The sequence below is a fragment of the Pelophylax lessonae genome, assembly GCF_965119305.1.
Source record: "Pelophylax lessonae genome assembly, chromosome: 2".
NCBI lineage: Eukaryota > Metazoa > Chordata > Amphibia > Anura > Ranidae > Pelophylax > Pelophylax lessonae.
This window is the reverse complement of record NC_138769.1, coordinates 670,651,952-670,674,169: the sequence shown is the minus strand read 5'-3', so window position 1 is coordinate 670,674,169 and position 22,218 is coordinate 670,651,952. Positions and strand designations below refer to the sequence as shown.

The following is a 22,218-nucleotide window of genomic DNA, read 5'->3' as shown; positions in this document are numbered from 1 at the left end:
AGATTTACACAGCTCTGCCACACAAGACAGTTCTGGCTTTTCTCTGCTCCAGTTAAAGCCCAACTTCAGGAGTTACAAAAAAAAAAAAAAAACGACTCTTGCAGTGGGACCCCCCACACTGTAGATTAGTGATGGGCTGAACACCCCCCTGTTCGGTTTGCACCAGAACATCTCGAACAGGGTAAAAGTTCTGGCGAACGTTCAAACCCTATTAAAGTCTATGGGACACAAACATGAAAAATCAAAAGTCCTCATTTGAAATGCTTTATAAGCAAGGTATTGCCATAAAAAGTATATGGAGACCCGGGTACTACCCTAGGGGACATGCATTAATGCAAACATTATAATGATCGTTTTTAAAGGAGCAGTGATTTTAATGATGCTTAAAGTGAAAAAATAAAAAATCCTTTAAATATCGTGCATGGGGGGGTCCCCTTAATGTGCCAGTAAAGTGGCACATCTGTACGATGTATGTAGCCTGCTGCAGCAATACTGACATTTCTAAAGGAAAAAATGTAATTTAAACTTGCTCGCGGCTGTAATGTATTGTTGGCTTCAGGCAATACAGATAGAAAATAATGGCGCCAAAATAAAAAAAAATAAAAAAAGGGTCCCCCAAGCTGTTTTTACTCCAATTTTTTTAAATTGACATTTTCTTTTTACAATTATTATTTTAAATTCTGCTCTTAGCAGGGAAGCCTTAACAACCTATTGACTATGTGTTCAGCTAGCGAACATCCCGCTAAGTGCCGAGAAAGTTCAGGAGTTAGGCAGGTACCTGAATAGGTGATGTTTAGGCCAAACTTATGCTCGGCCCAAACCGTTCACCCATTTCTAGTGGTGCCTGAACACTGTAACCCCTTACAGTTACTCTTGCTGGGCACAGGAGCAAGCCCTGCTGTTAAAAGGTAGAAACAAAAATTGAAATTACATGTACTTGTCATACAGGTGCATAAAAATTGGGCTTTGGGTGTTGGTGGTGCCTGAACACTGTAATACCTCACAGTTACTCTTGCTGGGCATTGGAACGGGCCCTGCTGTTAAAAATTAGAAACAAAAATTGAAATTACATGTACTTGTCATACAGGTGCAGAAAAATTGGGCTTTGGGTGTTGGTGGTGCTTGAACACTGTAACCCCTCACAGTTACTCTTGCTGGGCACAGGAACAAGCCTTGATGTTAAAAATTATAAACAAACATTGAAATTACATGCACCTGTGGTACAGGTGCAGAAAAATTGGGCCTTGGGTGTTGGTGGTGCCGTAAACCAAAAACATTGTTGGAAGCTAGCATAATCGAGATTCAGGAAAAGGATAGGCAACATAGGCAGTCTTCAAGGGATCCCAGATCCCTAGCAAATTCAATCAGTTACATCAGTTTCAGGGGCTTGATAGCTGCTGTTGATCTAGTACTGATACATTTTTGTAAATGTCAGCCGGTCAACAGGGTCTGTGGACAGACGCACTCTTTAATCCATCACAAAACTTCCAGCAGCACTGAATGTTCATTCAGAAAGCACGCTGGAAGAAAGACAGGCCAGTAGCTCGATTGCATATTGAGCAAGTTCTGGCTAGTGTTCCATCTTCAAGACCCAGTAATCCAGTGGACGCTCAGTTGGAAAGGTCTCCAAGTCTGCTCTTGCCCCTAGATAATCCTGCACCATATGCTGCAGACACTGCCAATGGTTGCTTAAACCTAACAGCCCTGGGAGAGCAGGACTAAAGAATTGTTTAAAGGCATCGGGCAGCCGACCGCCTTCTCCACTGCTCCTACTTTGACCCATCAAAGCCTCAGAAACATGTTGTCCAGGAAATGGTAACCTCCCAGTGTCTGGAAAGGTTTTACCCAAATATTTCTTCAAGGCGTCCTCAAGATGTTTCATCCTCTGCTCCCTCTGCGCAGGCAGGATGAGCTCTGCAACATTACCCTTGTAACGTGGATCAAGAAGGGTTGAGTAATGATCTCTCTCATTGATACCACAAATTCTCGGGTCCTTTCACAGGATTTGCAGCATTTGCATAAAGGGGGCCTTGTGAAGAAAGGTAGTCCTCCTCTTTCTCCTGCTGTTCTGCCTCAAATGCCATGTCCATGATTTCACTAACCGTGTGCTCTAGCAGGAAGACTAGAGGGACAATGTCACTAATGCATGCATCATCGCGGCTCACCATCCTCGTGGCCTCTTCAAATGGTGACAGGACAGTGCACGCAGAAGGAATAGCACCTACGACACAAAAGGGGGACTGCAATTATGCCCTAAATACAATTAGTGCTGCTGCGCCACAAAAGAAAAAACCCACTGTTGACGCAGAAGGGAAAGCACCTGTGACAAAAAAGGGGGGACAGCAAATAGGCCTAATTAAAATTAGTGCTGCTGCGCCACAAAAGAAAAAACCCACTCCTGACGCAGAACTAATAGCACCTGTGACACAGAAGGGGGAGTACTAATATTGCAGCAACAGAACCTAATGCTGCAGCAAAAAAAAATATCAATGGAAAAAAAAAATGGGATCAGTGGGGTGACACAGACGTGTTGTATACACCAACACTTCCACTACACTGTGTTACACAAGAATCACAGCACAGCACTACACTGACTGCACTACACTGTGTTATTCACAAATCAGCCCTACACTACACTGCACTGCAGTACACTGTGTCATACAAGATGAATCAGAACAGCACAGCAATACACTACACTACACTGACTGCCCCACACACAAGAATCAGCACAGTAAGTACTACACTACACTGACTGCAGTACACCGGGTTATACAAGAATCAGCCCTACACTACACTGCACTGACTGAATTAAATATGAAAGCACAATCCACAAACTATCTGCCTAATCTCCACTCCTAATCTCCACTAACACACTACACACAGCTGCCGTGTAAGCAGCCTTATATAGTGTGGGGCGTTGTCATGGACCTTGGAATGCGGAAGTGTTCCTCCTTGAAATCTGTTACACAGTGGGGGGGGGGGGGGTCTTCTGCCCTGTCTTAAGGCTCCAGACGGCTCCATTGTTCTGTGTCTGGCTATTGTGTACATTGATTGCCCCCTGGGGCTTCTGTCTCATTACAAATAACAGTCCTTCTAATCAAGCTATCGGACCAATCCCTGCTGACTCATTTTCAAGTCCTCATTTGGATGGCTAAGGAGGACCTGAAGGAGGACTACATGTACTTTACAATTGACCAATAGGAAAGCGGTTGTTGGGGGCGGGATGTTCCAAATTCTGTATAAAAGTGTGTTGTATACTTCCAATAAAAGTCTTCCTGTTTGAACTTACATACAGCCTGCCTGGTGTTTGTTCTAATGGATTCCGAACGGCACATAGCTGTAGTTCGGATCCCGGAGCCTTGGATGAGTGAACAATCAGACGTTGCGATCTGCAAGCTGACTCACTAGTAGCAGAGGAGTGTCGGGAGAGCAGAAGCGAGCGAGCAAGGGTCTCGTTACAGGTGTGGACTTAGCCCCTGAGCCATGATTGGTCAAAGGCATCAATCATGGCTCTGACAGGACATTGTACTGTGATTGGCCGAAGCATACAGGTCAGGTGCATGCTTTAGCCAATCACAAGCACTTAAAGCACTGCAATCGCGCAGTGCATTATGGGGCGCTCATCGGCGGGCAAACTTGCTGTCGAGCGCCACATTTGTTCCTGTGTTTGGTGAACACATGAACACTCAATGTTGGAGTCAAACGTAAGTTCAGCCCATCCCTACTGTAGAGGGCATTTGCTCGTTAAAGCGAAACTCCTCCCAAAAGGGGAAGTTTCATTTTATGTCCTCCTGCCCTGTCATATTTGGCATTATTTTTTTTTTTCTGGGAGGGGGGAGGGGGGGGGAGTCAGATACCTAGTTTTGGCAAGTTCCCCCTCAACCTCCCTCCTGCTCTCTTCTGGGACACGCCACAGGTCCCAGAAGACTGCAGGACCATTCACAAATTGCAGCGCGACTTGCACATGCTCAGTGGGCAGCTGGCTGTGACGCCGAAAGCAGCATAGCCGGATGCCCATTGTTAAGATGCCGGTGTCAGGGACCCAAAGGCTAGTGAACAACTAGCCCGGGTGAGGATGTCGCTGGATCCCTGGACAGGTAAGTATAATTTTATTAAAAGTCAACATCTACAGGATTTGAAGCTGCTGACTTTTAATTCTTTTTTTCCTGAGTAAACCTTCTATTTAACTCTTGATATGAGGAATAAGATGTAATACTTACCTTATGCCTTCCTCTGGCAGGCTCTGGTGTTATCCTCCACTCCAGCTAATAGGTGGTCCCTTGCCGTCCTCAAGTGCAATGCATGACTATTGACACATCACATCACACCCCTCCCCCCCACTACAGTGTCCTGTACCCCCCAAAACAGTGTTCTCTGCCCGCCTTTACATCACCCCCCCACTGTAGTGTCCTGTCCCCCCCTTAAAATATTGTCCTCTGCCCCTGTCACATCACCCCCCCCACTGTTGTTTCCTGTACCTCCCCAAAACTGTGCCTGCTGCCCCCCTTCACTTCAACCCCCTTACTGTAGTATCCTGTACCCCCCTTTTACATCACTCCCCCCCACTTTGGTGTCCTGTACCGCCCAAAACAGTGTCCTTTGCCCCCCTTCACATCAGCTCCCCCACTGTAGTGTCCTGTACCACCCCAAAACAGTGTCCTCTGCCCCCTTTACATCACCCCCTCCCCCACTGTAGTGTCCTGTACTCCCCCAAAACAGTGTCATCTGCCCCCCTTCACATCAGTGTCCTGTACCCCCCAAAACAGTGTGCTCTGCCCCTTCACATCACCCCAACCCCCCTCACTGCAGTGTTCTCTGCTCCCCTCTCCCCACTGCAGTGTCCTGTACCCCAAATGCAGTGTCCTCTGCCCCTTCACATCACCCTCCCACTGTAGTGTCCCCTGCCCCCATAGCAGTGCTCTTTGCCCCTCTTCCCACACTAGTGTCCCCCCAAAGCAGTGTCATTTGCCCCCCTTCACATCACCCCCTCCACTATAGTGTCAAGTACCCCACAGTGTCCTTTGCCCCCTTCACATCACCTCCCCCCATTGTAGTGTCATGTACACCCCCAAAACAGTGTCTGGTTCCCTTTTTATCACCCCAACCCCGCCCCCCCCCCCACTGCAGTGTTCCCTGCTCCCCTCTCCCACCAGCAGTTTCCTGTACCCCAAATGCAGTGTCCTCTGCCCCTTCACATCACCCCCCACTCTAGTGTCCTCTGCCCCCCATAGCAGTGTTCTCTGTCCCCCTCCCCCCACACTACTGTCCCCCCAAAGCAGTGTCCTCTGCCTCCCTTCATGACACCCCCCCCCACTGTAGTGTCCTGTACTCCCCCAAAACAGTGTCCTCTGCCTCCCTTCACATCACCCCCCTCTAGTGTCCTGTACACCCCCAAAACAGTGTCCTCTGCCCCCATCACATCACCCCAGCCCCCTTCCCCATTACTGCAGTGTTCTCTGCTCCCCTCCCCCACCAGCAGTGTCCTGTACCCCAAATGCAGTGTCCTCTGCCCCTTCACAACACCCTCAACTGTGAAGTTTTCTGCCCCCCATAGCAGTGTTCTCTGCCCCCTCCCCCCACACTAGTGCCCCCCCAAAGCAGTGTCATCTGCTCCCCCTTCACATCACCCCCCTCCACTGTAGTGTCCTGTACCCACCCAATAACAGTGTCCTCTGCCCCCCTTCACATCACCCCCCCCACTGTAGTGTCCTGTACACCCCACAACAGTGTCCTCTGCCCCCCTTCACATCACTCCTCACTGTAGGGTCCTCTACTCCCCCCCCTAATGGCAGTGTCCTCTGCCCCCCCCTCACACAGTGTTCTCTGCTTGAAAGCAGTGTAATTTGCCTCCCCATCACTCAAAGCAATATCCCCAATTCCTCCTTCCCCCCTCACTGTACTGTCCTCTGTTCTCCCTCTAACAGTGTCTCCTTCCCCCATATACACACAGGCTGTGTAGGTAGCACTTCCTACCTACCAATGTGTGTACAGCAGAGAGGAGATCAGGAGATGGCATAGTGCTGGGTGGAAGGCAGGAGCAGGGGCTGCCAGAGTAACTTTACATAAGTTGGGTTTGGTTGCTAGGACCACCTAGCAACCATTTACTGAGCAGATCCCGCCCTCCATTCAGCACTAAGCTGCCTCCCGCTCTCTGCGGTGCAGTGAACAAGAGTAGTGGAGACTGGGGGTGGGGGGGGGGGGGAGGCAGAACTGTGGTCCCGATCCACCTATCAGCTCCCTGTGGTCGACCGGTCGATCACGATCGACGGCTTGCTGACCCCCAAATTACAGGAACTGAACGTATTCTCTATTGAGGAGGAGATTAAAGGGGGATATGATCAACATGTATAAATACATAAGTGGTCCATATAGTGAACTTGGTGTTGAGTTATTGACTTTAAGGTCATCACAGAGGACAAGGGGGCACTCTTTACATTTGGAGGAAAAGAGATTTCATCTCCAAATATGGAAAGGTTCCTTCACCGTAAGAACTGTAAAAATGTGGAATAGACTCCCTCCAGAGGTGGTTCCAACCAGCTCAGTAGATTGCCTTAACCACTTCTGGATCGGAAGGATTTACCCCCTTAATGACCAGGCCATTGTTTGTGATACGGCCCTGAGTTACTTTAACTGACTGATGCGCGGTCGTGCGAAGCTGTACCCTAATAAAATTGATGTCCTTTTTTCCCACAAATAGAGCTTTCTTTTTGTGGCATTTGATCATTTTTATTTTTTGCGCTATAAACAAAAAGAGAGTGACAATTCTGAAAATAAAACAATATTTTTTACTTTCTGCTTACCAAAAAAAAAACAAAAGAAAATTAAATGTTTTCATCATTTTAGGCCAATTTGTATTCTGCTACATATTTTTGGTAAAAAAAATAAATAAATAATCCCAATATTGATTGGATTGTGCAAAAGTTATCGCATCTACAAACTAGGGGAAAGATTTATGTCATTTTTATTAATTTATTATTTTTTTTTTACTAGTATTGGCGGCAATCAGCGATTTTTAGCGATACTGCGACATTGCGGCGAACAGATCGGACACCTAACTAACATTTTTGACACTTTTGGGGGGACCAGTGACATTACTACAGTAATCAGTCTTAAAAATATGCACTGTTACTGTAGTAATGCCACAGGCAGGGAAGAGGTTAAAACCAGGGGCGATGAAAGGGTTAAATGTGTCACTAGGGGGTGCTTTCTAACTGGGGGGGGTGGGCTTGCTGCATGAACCCAGAGACGTGTCTTTTCTGGCCTCCATTAGTTTTGGTCCCGGATGGGGGGAAACATCACTTCTGGTTTAGGCGGGACTTCCGGTGGGTGGAGCTGTCTTCGCAGCTGCGAAAGGACCAGAAATTTCAAATAAAAGCATCCGGATGCCTGCTGAGCGTTCTGCAGCAATGGAGTCAGGGGAACCAGCGGTGGTGGAAGGAGCAGGAGCACCAGCCAGGCCCAGGTAAGCAGGGGCAGTGGCTCCTAACTTTTTTCTGGGGCTTTGTTTGTTTGTTCCGTCTCCTCCTCCCCGGGGATGGGGGAGAGGGGGGCCTACATTACATTCCCTAGGTTACTACACTAGGGAATTTGATAGGATGGGTCGTGTTATCATGTGTTATTATAATGCTGCTAGGGTCTGCTAGCAGGGGGCTTATATTTATTATTAGCTTATGCAGTTTTTTTTGTTAGTTGGGTTTTCTTTTTAGGGGAAAGCCACAGCAAAGACCAAGAACTGTTCTCCCCCTCCAAAAAAGAAATATCTCTCCTGTAAGGCCACCCTTGGGAGCTCATGGACCAAGCCTTTATGTAAGGCCTGATAGCAGATTTAGTTAAAGAGGAAACTTCTGCTTCAACTTCCTCTGCTCAGCGACCAGGTAGTTCTGAGGACACCAGCAAACTTCTCCCCTCCTTTCAGAAAGAGCTGGCAGATAGTTTTCATTCATTCTGCTCTTATCTGGATAAACGTCCCATGATACAACCTAGCAGCAAGGGTAGTCTGCCTTCTGCCCCTGCTCCATTCATTTATGCTCTCAGAGAAGTCAGCGATTCGGAGGAAGGGAGAAGTGACTCCACAGGGTTAGAGGGGGAGGAGGGGTAAGAGAAGGATAAAACTTGCTCCCGTTACATGCTGTCCTTAGAAGAAGTGCATGAACTGCTGAGAACCATCCATACCACCCTGAACATAGAAGAAGATAAATCTCAGTTATCACTTCAGGATAAAATGCATCAGGGTATGGGGGAGGTCAAACACTGGGTCTTCCCAGTGCACAAAGTCCTGTCAGAGGCTGTCAAGAGGGAATGGAGGGATCCAGAGTGGGCCCTTTTTTTCTCAAGGTCTCTTAAAAAGAGATTACCTTTCATTGAGGGTGATGCTCACATTTAGAAACAAAGACCCAAGTTAGATGTGACCTTTTCCCAGGTCTCTTGAAATACTGATCTAGCTTTTGAGGATATGGGTGTCCTGAAAGATACCATGAACAAGCAAGCTGACCCTCCTAAAGAAGGCCTAGGACTCTATGTTGGCAAACCTTCAGCCAGCAATGGCTTCTACTATGATTGACAGGAACTTAGAGCACTGGCTGGCATAATTGAAGAAACATATCAAGGCCAGAACGTCCCGGGAGGATCTGGTTGACGCCATGCCAGTTTTACAAAAAGCGGTTGGATACATGGCAGATGCCTCGGCGGAATGTCCACAAGATCTTCGACCTTAGTGAACTTGACATGTAGGGCTTTGTGGGTAAAGACATTAGCTGGGGACTCAGCCTCTAAGGTGAAGCTCTATGGTCTACCGTTTGACAGGGATCTTTTGTTTGGCCCCGACCTTGACACCATTTTGAATAGAATGGCTGACAAAAAGAAATCTTTTCCAGACTAAAAGAAGAAATCTCCACTTGCTAGAAGGAAATTTCGTTCTTTTCAGCAAGCCCAGAAATCGAAAGAATCGGGTTTCAAGAGACCCTGGAATTTGCAAAGAGGTTGAGGAAAAACAAGGGTTTTGTTCCGACCTTCTAGCCAGTCAGTTAGTCAAAACCCAGTGACGGTTTTCCAGCTGTGGCAGGAAGACTACAATCCTTCTTCCCACAGTGCAAGATGGTAACGTCCAGTCCTTTTGTCCTCGGCGTGATAGCTCAGGGCTACAGGCTGGAGTTTTCAGAAGCTCCTCCAACTCGTTTTTACATAACTCAAGTTCCCAGAGGGCAGGAAAAGTCACTAGCAATGATGTCTTTCTTGCAGGAATTTTTACAGCAGGGACTGATCACCCCAGTTTCCCGGGAAGAGGAAGAACTAGGGTTCTATTCACATGTGCTCCTAGTCAAATAGTAATTGGGGAGGTTTTAGTTAATCCTACATCTAAACATATTAAACAGATCCATTTGGTACAAAAAATTCAGAATAGATATCATTTTATTTCGGGGAGAACGCTTCTTACCGCAGGGTGCTTTCTAGCATCCTTAGACCTCAAAGATGCTTACCTACGCATCCCCATATCTCTAGCGCCACTAAAGTATTTGCTGTTTACAGTCATGGTGGTTGACGCAATTTCACATCTATAATTCAGAGCCCTCTCTTTCGGACTGTCAATCCTTACAAAGATTATAGCAGAGGCTTTAGCACCTCTCAGGTTGTGGGGAATTTCTATTGTTCCTTATCTGGTAGCCTAGGTCTCAAAGCAGGGAGGCACAAGAAGCAGGGTTCTCCTGGCCTCAGCTCTTCATATTCTGTCATGGGCAGAAGACAATCTGGCTTCTTTGACAGCAGTGCATCTAAAAGGCAGCCTAAATCTAGTAGCAGACTTCTTAAGTAGTAAGCGAGTTCTAGAATCAGAGTGGAGCCTGAATCTCGAAATCTTTCAGATGATCATGAACAGATGGGGCGTCCCCCAAATTCACCTGTTTGCTTCTCAAGCGAATGCGAAGGTACTGGTTTACTTTATCGCTGAACAGGCAGGACCAATTGGAGGGTCTGGATGCACTGGCCCACCCTTGGACCTTCCGTTTTTGCTAAGCTTTTCCCCCTTTGCAAATGATTCCACTGGTGCTCAAAAAAATTGCCTAATTCTGATGAGGCCCTATTGGCCCAAGAGAGCATGGTTCTCAACACTACTAAACTTAACAGCAGAACCCCATTGGTTTGCTTCCTCTGTGGGAAGATCCGCTGGGTCAGGGACCTTTTTGGCATCTGAATGTGGGCCATCTCAGGTTAGCAGCCTGGCTACTAAAGAGCAAATCCTGTAGAGTAGTGGTCCTCAACACTGGTCCCAATAACAGGCCAGATTTTAAGTATTCAAGACAAAAAGAGAGAGAAGACCAAGCGCCAATCTAAGTGTAGCAATGCAGTTGATTTATTGGCAATTTAAAAGAGTATTACTCACAAACGTGCGTTAAAAACAGGCATCTCAGATAGTCCAGGGCATCTGGGCGCTATTCATCTGAAGAAGGAGCGCATGCTCCGCAACGCGTCGCCGTTCTACGCACCAGCATCCCCAGGAAGTGATGTCATAGCCCTCCGACCCAAGGACCCACGCTGCTACACCACCGCCGAAGGATCTGCACGTCCCCTGCCTCACAACAGGAGATCGCCGCTCATCCCCCACAGCGTCAGCTCCACAAGGGATCCGGAATGACACCCTGGATGAATAGCGCCCAGATGCCCTGGACTATCTGAGATGCCTGTTTTTAACGCACGTTTGTGAGTAATACTCTTTTAAATTGCCAATAAATCAACTGCATTGCTACACTTAGATTGGCGCTTGGTCTTCTCTCTCTTTTTGTCTTGGATTCATACAGGGTTGCTTCACCCTACAAAGCCTGCAGCCATCAAAGTGTCTAGCAATTCCACTGGACTCAATCATCTGCATTTTTGCCCATATCTAGATTATCGCAGCAGCTCGTGCAATCCGATTGCGCCAATCTCCCCCCCCTTTTTTTCTGCAGATTTTAAGTATTACCTTGGGGAGATGCAGACTAGAATACTGCAATCACTGAGCCTGTAATGTAACTTAGTTATCTTGCAAACCTGGCCTGTTAGTGGGCCCCGAGGACCAGAGTTGAGGACCACTGCTGTAGAGTAAGGGTTTGCCTGACAAATTATTTCCACACTGTTAGACGGTAGGAAAAAAAAGTTACAAGCGCTATTTATTTCAAGACGTGGAAATGCTACAACTCCTGGTTTACCTCAAAGGATTTTCCTCCACAGGAAATAATTTCCATCCTTGAATTTCTTCATGACGGACTTGAGAAACGTTTGGCGGCCAGTACCTTACTGTTTAGGTGGCGGCTTTGTCAGTTTTTAGAGAGACAGTTATCTTAGGACCCTTTGGTCATTAGGTTCTTCAGGGCTCTGGCCAGAGCTAGATCAGTGTCGTTTAAGTTTTTTCCAAAATGGGATTTGTCAGTGGTTTTACAGGGTCTGACTAAAAGACCATTTGAACAACCGGAAGACCCCACAAATAAAGATTGGTCTTTAAAAGTAATTCTATTGGTGGCAGTTACTTCAGCTAGAAGGGTCAGTGAGCTGCAGGCTTTTTCTATCATTGAGCTTTTTTTTGCTTTTTTTCCTGGACCAGGTAGTTCTGAGGACAGACCCCCGGATTTCTGCCGAAGGTTTCTTCAGTCTTCCATCGGTCTCAGGAAATAGTTCTGACAACTTTTTGTCCATCTCCATCTTGTCCTAAGGAAGAGGCTTTTCACAGTTTGGATATAAAAAGATGTTTGTTGCATTATCTGGAAATCACAAGGGAATTTAGAAAAACAAACTCTCGGTAATACTGTTTTTCGGGGACGCGTAAAGGTTTCGGAGCTTCCAAAAGTACAATCGGAAGATGGCTTTGAATGGCCATTAAAGAGTCCTATATGGCCTTGGGGGTGGAGCCTCCCATGGGTGTTGTGGCCCATTCAACCCGAGCTGTGGCAACATCCTTAGCGGAACGAGTTGGTGCTTCGCCAGAACAAATCTGCAAAGCAGCCACTTGGTCGATTTTCTCAACTTTCACCTGTCATTACTGGATGGATTTGCTTTCGGCCACAAAGCAATCTTTCAGCAGGAAGGTCCTGCAAGCTGTGGTACCATCCTGGAATAAGTACTCGCTTTTCATCTCCAGGTACTGTCCTAATAGATGATTTGAGAAAAACTTAGTTAGACTTACCAGTAAAGGTATTTCTAGGAGTCTTTCAGGACAGCACCTATGACCATCCCTTAATTATGGTTTTTACTGTGGATGCTGTTATTGTTTTTTTTTTTTTTTTATATTTTTCAGCATAGCTGGAAATACTTGATTACAACTGAGGCCATGGTGGAAGAGGTCTTTTTAAGGTCATGACTGCTGTGTTTCCTGGGAATATGGGCGGAGTAACACTCTCTCTCCAGATGCTGGCCTGAAAGACTCCTAGAAATACCATTACCCGTAACTAAGGTTTTTTTTTTTTTTTTTTATCGCACTTTTCTCTGTAAATGCATACATGGATCAAAATTTTTAATCCATGTATGGGTAAGGAAGTTGTACAGAAGTCGATCTACACGGATCTGTCCAGTGATGTCCACAAGTCCTTTGGCCGTCCTGGGGCTCTCCCTCCTGATTGAGTGAGATACAGATACAGCCATTACCAGATACAGCCATTACCAGATACCATTGGCTCCCACGGTTGTCAATCAAAGTCAGTGAGCCAATCAGGAGAGAGAGGGGTTGGGGCTGAACGGCAGCTCTGTGTCTGAATGGACACACTGAGCTACAGCTCGGCTCGGGTGCCCCCATAGCAAGCTGCTTGCTGTGGGGGCACTCGATAGGAGGGAGGGGTCAGGAGCAGGGACAAGGGACCTGAGAAGAGGAGGATTGGGGCTGCTCTGTGCCAAACCAATTGCACAGAGGAGGTAAGCATAACATTTTTTATTTATTTTTTTTTTAAATGAGACTTTACAATTACTTTAAGGTTGATTTTGTTTCAACCTTTTTATTTTCTTTTTGTTATCTACAAAGCGACACTCAGAAAACTGTAAAATCAATTATCTGAAGCATTGTTGGGCAGAAATCAGATGTTCTCATGTCGGCACTTTACATCACCACCTCACTGTGGAAAGGACGATGTGCAATTTAGCTAATGTGGTATTAGGTTAGAATTGTAGCAATGCTGCTGTGTTTCAACTTGTTTGTTTTACTATGGAATGTCATCATCTTCCCTTTCCTATGAGCCAAGAGTTAGACCAATAGATGCCCAGTCATTTGGGTATAAAAATAAATTAAACTGATTTTAAAGTCTATTTTTTTTTTTTAATTAAAATAACAAATATGTTATATTTACCTCCTCTGTGCAGTTGGTTTTTCACATGGCAGCCCGGATCCTCCTCTTCTCAGGTTCCTCGCTGGAGCTCCTCCCTCCTGTTGAGTGCCCCCACAACAAGCAGCTTGCTATGGGGGCACCCAAGCTGCAGCACCGTGTATCTATTTGGACAAAGAGCTGCCATCTGGCCCCCCCTCTCTCTTGATTGGCTAAATGAGATTGATTGACAGCAGAGGGAGCCAATGGCGTCGCTGCTGTGTCTGAGCCAATCAAAGCCAATCAAAGAGAGAGAGAGAGAGAGCGCGCGAGTCCCAGATGGCTGAAGCACTCGTGGACAGAAATAGGCTCGTTGGATAGAAACAGTCTCAGGCTAGTTATAGGGGGGCTGAGGGGGGCTGCTGCACACAGAAGGTTTTTATCTTAAAAGATAAAAAGCCTTCTGACTTTACAACTCCTTTAAGGCTGACGTACAGAGATGAAAAAAAAAAATATATATATAGATATAGGAGCTGTTTTATCTTCCTAAGGATTTCTGTTTGTTCTGTCCATCCATTTCTGAGATTTACACAGCTCTGCCACACAGGACAGTCCTGGCTTTTCTCTGTTGCAGATAACCGCTTCCTGACTGCCCACCGCCGATTTACTGCGGCAGGGTGGCCCTCCTACGTGAAGCGACGTAGGTCTACGTCGGTTGCACGGCGCTCCCGCCCCCATTAGGGCAGGCGGCTCCGATTGCTGCCTGACACCCGTGATCGCTCCCCGCTGAGAGAGGAGAATGGTCAGCTGTTGTAAACACAGCTGACCGTTCTTCTCTCTGAAATGATCACAGAGGGCCTGTGATCCTACTATGTAGGATCACAGGTCTCTGTGATCATTTCACAAGCCCAACCCCCATACAGTTAGAAACACGCCCCTAGGTACACATTTAACCCCTTGATCACCCACAGTGTTAAAGTGGTTGTAAACCCACTTTAAAGTCTTTTGCCTATAGGTAAGCCTATATTAAGGCTTACCTATAGGTGCCATAAATATCTCCTAAACATGTACCATTTAGGAGATATTTACAGTGCATGCAGCTGATGACGTAATCAGCGCATGCGCTCTGAAGGAACGGCCACCGTGCCGTTCCTTCAGAGCCCTATGCTATGAACGGCGGCTCCCGAGCGCATGCGCGGGAGTGATGTAATCGTGCTCAGGCCAATCAGATGGCCGGAGGACGCGAACAAGGAAGCAGAACGGCCGGACATGTCGGCCGCCCTGTCGCTGAGCGGGCGGCACTGCGAGGGCTTCATTTTAAGGTAAGTGTTTCATAATGAGCTAGTATGCAATGCATACTAGCTCATTATGCCTTTGTCTTTACAGGTTTTTTTTTTCTCATTTTCTTTATGAGTGTTTACTTCCTCTTTAACCCCTTCCCTGCCAATGTCATTATTACAGTAACAGTGCATATTTTTAGTACTGATTACTGTAGTAATGTCACTGGTCCCCCCAAAAATGTAAAAATTAGGGGTCCAATTTGTCCGCCACAATGTCGCAGTCCCGCTAAAAATCGCAGATCACCGCCACTACTAGTAAAAAAAACAAAAGAAAAACAATAAAAATGACATAAATCTTCTAGTTTGTATACGCGATAACTTTTGCGCAAACCAATCAAAATATGCTTATTGCTAATTTTTTTTACCAAAAATATGTAGCAAAAAATACCTGGCCTAAAATGTTAAAAAATTTTGATTTTTAATTTTTTTGGGAATGAAATAGAAATAGAATAGAAAGTGAAAAATATAGTTTTTTTTTTTTTTTCATAATTGTCGCTCTTTTGTTGTTTATAGCACAAAAAATAAAAATTTGCAGAGGTGATCAAATACTACCAAAAGAAAGCTCTATTTGTGGAAAAAAAAACCCATCAATTTATTTTTGGGTATAGTGTCGTACGACTACGCAATAGTCCATTAAAGTAACGTAGTGCCGAATCGCAAAATATGGCCTGGTCATTAAGGGGGATAATTTTCAGAGCCAGAAGTGGATAAAGCCTAATTCTAGGAATTAAATAAACCCCCAAAAAACTACTCTTGCAATGGGACTCCTCACACTGTAGTGGTATATGCATGTTAAAGCACAACTTCACCCAAAAGGGGAAGTTCTGATTTAAGTCCTCCTCCTCTGCCACATTTGGCATGTCATTTTTTGAGGGGAGGAGGAGCGGGTACCCAATCCCACTTCGGCTCTCCCCCTCACTCCCTGCAGTCTTCTGCAACACGTCAGATGTCCCAGAAGACTCCAGGACAGTTCACAAAGCACAGCGTAGCTTGTGCATGCTCAGTGGGCAGCTGGCTGTGAAGCTGAAAGCTTTAATTTTTTTTCTTTCAGAGTGAGTAAACCTCCTCTTTAGCTCTTGATATGAAGAATAAAATGTAATACTTACCTAATTTTTCATCTTTATTCAGAGTTAGAGTGTTTTTGCAGCTGAAAAACTCCTCTTAAGACCCACTAGTTCTGTTTTTTTTTTTTCCAGCCAGAAAACACCCCTGCCATAAAACGCTGATAACAGCCAATGTGCGCATGGACACATAGGATAACATGCTGGGGAGTTTACTGGCTGCAGAAAAAACCTGAAACCAAAAACAGCAGCTGTAAAAAACGTCCAGTGTGAATGAGGTCCAACTATTTTTAATCCTTATGCTGCAAGCATTAGTAAATATATATACGAGGATATATCATATTTAGTTGCTTTAAACTTTTTTTTTTTACATTACTTTAGTTACTTCCTTTATGGGCCTTTTTTTTTTTTCTTTCATCTGGAGGAGGGGAGGAGGAGTTTTTTTTAGCTAAGCACAACCTCATGCTTGAGATAAGGGCAGATGGAAAGGAAAGTAAATGCTACATGTATCATCTGCCCTTACGCAAGATGGCTGCAGCCAGAAATACTGGAGTGTGTGTTCCAAAATGATTTAGTAACAAAATAAAGCATGGAAACATGGATGAATAGGTGAGTTCCCTTCAAATGTTAAAAATGAATTAACCACTTGACCTTCGGAAGTTTAAACCCCCTTTATGACCAGGCCATTTTTTGCTATACAGCACTGCGTTATTAAAATGGACAATAGCCCAGTCATGCAACGCTGTACATAAATGACATTTATGCAATTTTTCCCCACAAATAGAGCTTTCTTTTGGTGGTATTTGATCACCACTGCATTTTGTATTTTTGTGCTATAAACATATCCAATAATATTTTTTTAAAAATCTAATTTCTTCATACATTTAGGCCAATATATATTTTGATACATATTTTTGGTAAAAAAAAAATCCCATTATCGTATATTGATTCGTTTGTGCGAAAGTTATATCGTCTACAAACTATAGTATGTTTACTGGAATTTTTATTTTTTTATTTTTTATACTGCTAATGGTGGCGATTAATGATTTATAGCAGGACTGCGATATTGCAGTGGACAATCTGACACTAACTGACACTTTGGACACTTTGTAGGAACCAGGGAATCACTAATGCAGTGATTATTATTATTATTATTATCATTATTACCGTATACAGGATTTATATAGCGCCAACAGTTTGCGCAGCGCTTAACAAAATGAAGGCAGACATTACAGTTATAATACAATTTGGAACGAAAGGAATCAGAGGGCCCTGCTCATTAGAGCTTACAATCTAAAAGGGAGGGTCAATTGATACAAAAGGCAATAGCTGTGGGGGATGAGCTGATGGAGCAAGTGAAACAGTGTTATTAGTTAGTAGCCTGCAGGGCCGGATTAAGAGCATCATGGGCTTGGTGCTGAGGATTTAGAAGGGCCTTAAGGGCCGTGCCTTGGCATGCACCCAGAGGAGGAAGGGTGCAGCCATGCATGCCTAATTCCACATGGGATGCTGTCTCTGAAGCCCATAAACACATCCATGCATCGGCAACTGTCCCTCCTTGTCCGGCCTTGGTGCTGTGTGGGGAGGTTCTGAGGGAGCTGCCTGGGGAAGCGAGCATAGAAGCCAGACTTCTGTGTTTACAAGTGACAGAAGAGCGGTAACAGTGAATATGGCCAACCCGGGGCCTATATTAAGGTAGGGGCCTGGAGCTGCAGCTTCAATAGCCCCTATGTTAATCTGGCCCTGGTAGCCGGGTAGGCTTCTTTAAAGAGAAGAGTTTTCAGGGATCGTCTAAAAATGGATAGATTAGGGGACAGTCGGACATATTGGGGTAGAGAGTTCCAAAGAATGGGAGAAGCTCTGGAGAAATCCTGGAGGCGAGCATGGGAAGAGGTGACAAGGGAGCTAGAGAGCAGGAGGTCTTGGGAGGACTGAAGAGAGTGGCTTGGTTGATATTTTGAGATCAGGTTAGTGATGTAGGTGGGGGCAGAGTTGTGGATGGCTTTGTAAACTATTGTTAGCACTTTGAATTTTATTCGTTGGGTGAGTGGAAGCCAATGAAGGGATTGGAAGAGAGGGGTGGAGGACACTGAATGGTTGGTAAGGTGGATAAGTCTTGCAGCAGCATTCAGTGATCAATGCTAAAAATATGCACAGTCACTGTACTAATGACACATGTGTATACAGTGTGCTGCTTTCACTAAGGGATGTGATGGATTTTATTCTCTGATTTGCAGGGAAACAAAAACCAACACATACCTGCTGACAGGACAGAGTTCTGCCTTGTATACATACAGTTAGGTCCATCTATATTTGGAAACAGGCACAATTTTTCAGGTATTTATCAAAACATATTCAAGCTATAGTTATATATGGATATATATATATATATATATATATATATATATATATATATATATATATATATATGGATATTGGCTAAAAGTGCACAGGTTTAATTTGAGGGTATATACATCCAAATCAGAGGAAGGGTTTAGGAATTACAGCTCTTAAGAATAGCCACCCTCTTTCAGGGCCAGGTGTGGGCTACTCCTTCGGTATTTCTTCATCAATTAACCACTTTAGATTTTGCTGCTCAATGACCAGGCCACTTTTTTCAACTTGGCACTACGCGACTTTAACTGACAATTGCGCGGTCATGCAATGCTGTACCCAAAAAAAATTTACGTCCTTTTTTTCCCCACAAGCAGAGATTTATTTTGATGATATTTGATCACCTCTGTGTTTTTATTTTTTGCGATATTAATAAAAAAAGAGCAAAAATTTTGCGAAAAATTGACATTTTCTACTTTGACAGTTAAAAAATATCCAATATATTCTATTTTTGTCATATATTTAGGCCAAAATGTATTTAGCTACATGTCTTTGACAAAAACATTCTCAATGAGTGTATTTTTATCCACTTAAAGATCGGAAGATTTTACCCCCTTCCTGACCAAGCCACATTTTGCGATTCGGCACAGCATTACTTTAATGGACAATTGCGCGGTCGTGTGACGCTGTACCTAAATGAAATTTACGTCCTTTTTTTTTCACACAAATAGAGCTTTCTTTTGGTGGTATTTTATCACCTGTGCCATTTTTAATTTTTGAAAAAAAAAAAAGACAATTAAAAAAAAAAAAAAAAAACAATATTTTTCACATTCTGATATATACTGTAACATTCCCCAAAAAAAATGTAAAAATCAAATTTTTTTTGACATTTTAGACTAATTTGTTTTCTGCTACATATTTTTGGTAAAAAAAAAAAAATCGCAATCAGCGTAATTTGATTGGTTTGTGAAAAAGTTATTGCATTTACTAACTATGGGAAAGATTTGTCATTTTTATTTATTTATTTATTTATTTATTTTTATACTAGTAATGGCGGCGATCTGCGATTTTTTGCCGGATTGTGACATTGCGGCGGACAGATCAGACCTCTAACTGACATTTTTGACACTTTTGGGGGGACCAGTGACATTACTACAGAAATCAGTGCTAAAAATATGTACTGTTACTGTAATAATGACACTGGCAGGGAAGGGGTTAACACTGTTGGTGATCAAGGGGTTAAATGTATGCCTCATGCTTACTGACGTGTGTGGGGGGAGGGGGGTTCTGTGACAGAGACAGAGATCACAGTTCAGGTATGCTGAATCCTGTGATCTCTCCCTGTCTGTCACAAAACAGGCGGATTTTTTCACACTTTCCCCGGAAATCGTGGAAGAGAGACGGTAATCGCCGCCTCTCCCCCTTCTGCCCCACTCCCGCTGTGTCTAAACATAGAAGGAGCGAGCCTCACCGCCGTCACCGCTAGGAGTACATTGCTGGACTCAGGGCTGCCCCTGTGCCACAGTAGCGGCACAGTGAGCGGTCCTAAAGTGCTTAAGCAGGTAAAAGGTCTAGAGTTAATTGTAAGTGTGGTATTTGCATTTGGAATCTATTGCTGTGAATGTACATCCTGCATTCAGTCTAGGCAAGTGAAACAGGCCATTGTAAGGTTTCAAAAATGAAACAAATCCATCAGAGAGATAGCAGAGCAGAAACATTAGGAGTGGCCAAATCAACAGTTTGGTACATTCTGAGGAAAGAAGAACGCACTGGTGAGCTCAGAAACATAAAAAGGCCTGGACGTCCACTGAAGACAACAGTGGTGGATGATCGCAGGATCCTCTCTATGGTAAAGAAAAACCCATTCACAACATCCAGACAAGTGAAGGATACTCTCCAGGAGGTTGGAGTATCATTGTCAAAGTCTACAATCAAGAGAATACTTAACAAGAGCAAATACAGAGGGTTCCCCATACAATGCAAACCATTCATAAGCCTAATGAATAGAAAAGTCAGATTAGACTTTACCAAAAAACATTTTAAAAAGCCAGACTAGTTCTGGAAAAACATTTTTTGGACGGGATGAAACTAAGATCAATCTGTACCAGAATGACTGGAAGAAAAAAGTATGGAGAAGGCTTGAAACAGCTCATGATCCAAAGCACACAACGTCATCTGAAAAACATGTTGGAAGCAGTGTGATGGCATGGGCATGCATGGCTTCCAGTGGCACTGGGTCATTGGTGTTTATTCAGGATGTGACAGAAGCAGCCAGATGAATTCTGCAGTGTTTAGAGATATACTGTCAGCCCAGAAAAGCAGCAAAGTTAATTGGACGGCGCTTTACAGTACAGATTGACAATGATCCAAAACACACTGCAAAAGCAACCCAGGAGCTTTTGAAGGAAAAGAAGTAGAATATTCTGCAATGGCCAAGTCAATCACCTGGTCTCAACCCAATTGAGTATGCATTTCACTTGCTGAAGGCAAAACTTAAGGCAGAAAGACCCACAAAGAACAACTGAAGAAGACAGCTGCAGTTAGAGTCTGGCAAAGCATCAGAAACAAGAAAATACAGTCTTTGGTAATGTCCATGGGTTCCAGACTTCAGGTAGTCATTGCCAGTAAAGGATTCTCAACAAAATATTAAAAATAAACACTTTATTTATGATTATGTTCAATTGTCCAATTACATATAAGCCCCTGAAAATGGAGGGACTGTGTAAAAAAAATGGTTGCAGTTCCTAAAATGTGTACTTGATATTAATGTTCAACCCCTTGAATTAAAGCTGAAAGTCTGCACTTCAAATTCATTTGGATTGTTTCATTTTAATTTTATTCTGGTGACATGCAGAGCCAAAAGTAAAAACTGTGCCTGTGTCCAAATATATATGGACCTAACTGTAGGTACAGCTCCATCAAGTGTGTCTCCTCACCAATCAGTTGGTGCCAGCAGTCATCCATTGGCTGGCACCGGCTGATCGGCTTTTGCTTTGACTAATCACAGCAGAAGCGGCGCGCCCAGGGCTGCTGTTAGAAATTGCGGGGCCCCGTACAGACTACCTGGCAGGGCCCCCCCAAGAAAATATTAAAGATATATTTAGCTAAAATTACAACAAAATCACTATTATCAGACACAAATATAACATAACTCGCATAATTCCTGCTAAATCTAAAAAAAAAAACTATGTTAAACAAAAAAGAAGATGAGATGAGAAAAATATACAGGCTGGGCAGTTGGAGCTCAGTGATCAGAGAGACAGAGAGAGAGAAACAAAGTTACAATTTACAAATAAGTGCTGCGAGGGGGATTAATGAGGGAGGACTGTCTCTTTCTCAACAGATAAAAGCTGATAGCAGGGAGAGGGACAGATCAGATTCAGGTGCTGGAGGAAGATTTCTGTATTTGTTGTCCATCACTAATCCCCCTCTCTGTGTGGGCCCCCCTGTGTGTTCGGGCCCCCTACAAGAGGGCTGGTGGTCCCCCCCTATCAGCGGCCCTGGGCGCGCCCCCTACCGGGAAATGCAGAATCACATATACGTATATACGTGATTCTGCACGGAACGGCTGCCCTGTAGCAGTAAATCTGCTATAGGGTGGTCGTCAACTGGTTAAAAAGCATTTTCAGTTTGTAGTACTCAGATACAGTCTAGCTCCACTTTAATATATTTGTGCCTGGAATAAATGGTGGTCTCATATTATCTAGCTAGAGTTTCGATTTAATTTAAAAAAAAACAACAATTATATAAATCCTAAGCCTTACAGAGTTTGTTTTTACTTCTTCTTTTTCAAAGTTGACACAATAAGTACCAATCACATTTCTCCTCTTATCTTTTATGTATTTTATCATGTAAGTGTTACATACAGTATCTATTGTATGATATTTATATTCTTGTGCTCACCTGTCTTTAAAGAATAAAAGTTCATTTCCTAAAACTGTCACAGCATCAAATGACAAGTTGGGGTCACAATGATCTGGTTTAGGTGGTGGAGGTAACGCAGACTTTTCTTGTCCAGAAGTTTTTGTTCCTACAGTAAAATTAGAGACAGCAATATATATTTATATACAAAGATAACTGGCCACACTATACTGCTAAAAACTAGAATATGGATCATTAATATTTGTGCCAGAAAGAATTTGACAAGACACCTATGGTATAGTCTTTTTCTAAGGAAGAGGCTAGAAAATATGACCCCCTACTGACAAAGTGCACCCTCCTGGACGAAAC

The 22,218-nt window shown here is 44.2% G+C and overlaps 2 protein-coding genes across 2 annotated transcripts in view; both read right to left on the bottom strand.

Annotated features, from left to right (window-relative positions):
- LOC309545982 (matrix metalloproteinase-18-like) overlaps positions 1–22,218 on the bottom strand; it is a 320,845-nt gene that overhangs the window by 87,572 nt on the left and 211,055 nt on the right. The window lies entirely within an intron of this gene.
- The window catches only part of LOC309545988 (matrix metalloproteinase-20-like), a gene marked incomplete at its 5' end in the record, with an annotated part of 120,425 nt that overhangs the window by 20,028 nt on the left and 78,179 nt on the right, over positions 1–22,218 (bottom strand). Inside the window, one exon of the mRNA XM_082245453.1 lies at positions 21,892–22,018. Within this exon, the coding sequence (XP_082101579.1) occupies positions 21,892–22,018 (127 nt within the window). The remainder of the gene's footprint in view (positions 1–21,891; positions 22,019–22,218) is intronic.